This window comes from Trypanosoma grayi (genome assembly GCF_000691245.1).
Source record: "Trypanosoma grayi strain ANR4 Tgr_1617_V1, whole genome shotgun sequence".
NCBI classification, from domain to species: domain Eukaryota; phylum Euglenozoa; class Kinetoplastea; order Trypanosomatida; family Trypanosomatidae; genus Trypanosoma; species Trypanosoma grayi.
The window spans coordinates 510-2,625 of record NW_008827235.1 but is presented as its reverse complement, the minus strand read 5'-3'; the positions used below and the strand labels follow the sequence as shown (position 1 = coordinate 2,625).

General features: G+C 59.2%; 1 protein-coding gene across 1 annotated transcript; it reads left to right on the top strand.

The window, feature by feature from the left end:
- Positions 1-282: 282 nt before the first annotated feature.
- Positions 283-1,971, top strand: DQ04_16171000 (hypothetical protein; the record flags this gene model as incomplete). Its single annotated transcript, XM_009317431.1, has 1 exon — positions 283-1,971. The coding sequence occupies one exon, from the start codon at positions 283-285 to the stop codon at positions 1,969-1,971; it is 1,689 nt and encodes a 562-aa protein (XP_009315706.1).
- Between the last annotated feature and the right edge of the window lie 145 nt (positions 1,972-2,116).

The window sequence follows — 2,116 nt, the reverse complement described above, 5'->3', positions numbered from 1 at the left end:
TCTTGCGCGTGGTGCCACTCCATCGGTGAAGCGGGCGGGTGTGCGTGTGTCTCTGTGTGATGTGGTGCGAGGTAATATGGCCTTGTGTGCATGGAGTGTGTGCTCTTTGTCGTGTCATCTCTGCATAAATATACACATACGCACACACACGTGGGCTCACACCCTTCTCAAGTAAGGGAACAGAAATAGCGCGTGGGAGGAGGAGGAGGAGGAGGAGGAGGGTGGCAGTACTGCGTCTGGTGGTGTGGGTGGCATTATTGTTGTTGCCGCTGCCCCTCCAGAATGGAGGCGGTTTTTCAGGGGAAGATACAGCGGCTGGAGCATCAGCTTCGGCGCTACACATACGCCTACGACACACAGCGTGAGCTGCTGTTTGAGCTACAGGCCAAGCTGCAAGACGTGGCGAAGGCGAACCAAACGAGGTGCGCAAAGCCAAGGGAAGCGGGGGTGTCGGCTGCTCTGTACTTTCTCCGCAAAGACGATGAGTTCTGCCGGCGCCTCTCGGAGGTGCTGCACCAGCAAGGGCCGGTTCCGCTGCGCGAAGGAGAAAGCAGCAATAAGAACGGTATTACTGGACCGTGGGGTGACGAAAATAATTGTGCGCCATCGCCCCCCGAGGCTCTGATGAGCAGCAACAGCACCGATGAAGACGATACACCACTGCACCCAAATGCAGCAGCACCAGCAGCAATGTCCGCGCAGCTCACCGCATCCCTCGCTGTCGCCGCCGCCGACGCCGCATCCCGCTTCTGCGAGGTGATGCAGCGGTTGTGGTCGGCGTATTTCACCCACATGCACAATGAGGTGCGGGACTTGCTGCAGGAACTCGACGGCGCCTTCGTCGCCTTTGATGCGGACCCGTGTGAGGTGACACTTGCTGGTTTCCTCGAGATGCACCAGCGGCTGCGTCCGCAGCTCAGCAGCCTCCTCGGCATGCAGGAGGATGACGGTTTCTCGCAGCAGGGTCGCGGCCACGACAGCGGCGTAGCTGTGCTACCGCCAGGGAATCCACTTGAAGACGAAGTGGCGCTCGTGCAGAATCTCTCACTGTGCATTGCGGAGGCGACATCGCCGCTGTTGGCTATTGCGCTCCGAAAGAGCAGCATCTATAACAGTGGCGGACGGGAGGAAAGAGCTCTACCGGACAGGAAGCAACACCATCATTCTGGGGCTATGAGGGGCACCTCCTCCCCCGAGTCAAGGGCACCAGCAGCGCTCGTACGCACTCCCCCCACACACGCTGTCCCTCCCAGGGCGACCGGTTCTGCGGGTGAGAAGTACAACTCGCGCGTGGCACGGAACGCACATGGTGGAGACGATGCCGTTCATGGCGGCGGCGGCGAGAGCATCAGCAGCAGGAGCCCCAGNCCTCACACTTTGCACGGCACGCTCACACGATGCGACCCCTCCTTGGTGCACACAGAAGATGACAGCGAGAAAAGGGACGAGTGTGGAAACGGGCTGAAGCAGCGCGTGGACACCCCACTGGTCGTCAAAAGCTGCCAGGTGCGACGGCGCCCCAACGACAGCTCGCAGATGGAGGCGGCACTCCACCCTGGTGGATCTCTGTCGCTGTCGAACCGAAGCGGATCCTATACCTGCCGCGGCTCCGTCGCCAACACCGACACTTTGACAAGAACAACGGAACAACAGCAACAACAACAATCAGGTAAGGTGGATGGCGAGAATACCGAAGATGCTGCAGTGGAGACGCTGGATCCGTTTGTCCGCCTGCGCCATCTTCGGCGGCAGGAGGAAAAGGTGTCGTTCCAGCTGGTAAACTCCGTGGCGCAGCGACACGACCACGGTTGTGAAGCAAAGTACTACGCTATGAACAAGCGCCTCGCACGCATCCGCAGCGCCATTGTGCGCACCGAGCGGGAGGTGAATGAGCTGCAGCACATCGAGGCGGAGAGAAAAGCACTGCGGCAGGAAAGTGCGGCACGCCAGCGGCAGAGGGAGCAGCGCTGAGATGTCTTTGGAGCTGTTGATATAAATTCAGTCGCCAGCGCTCCATGCAAGTGGTGGAAAGAAGAGGGTATACATATGTGACGCATGCACACACATTGCTGCGTTGAGGCTTTGTGGCAACGGCATTGAAAGAAAAGAATATATA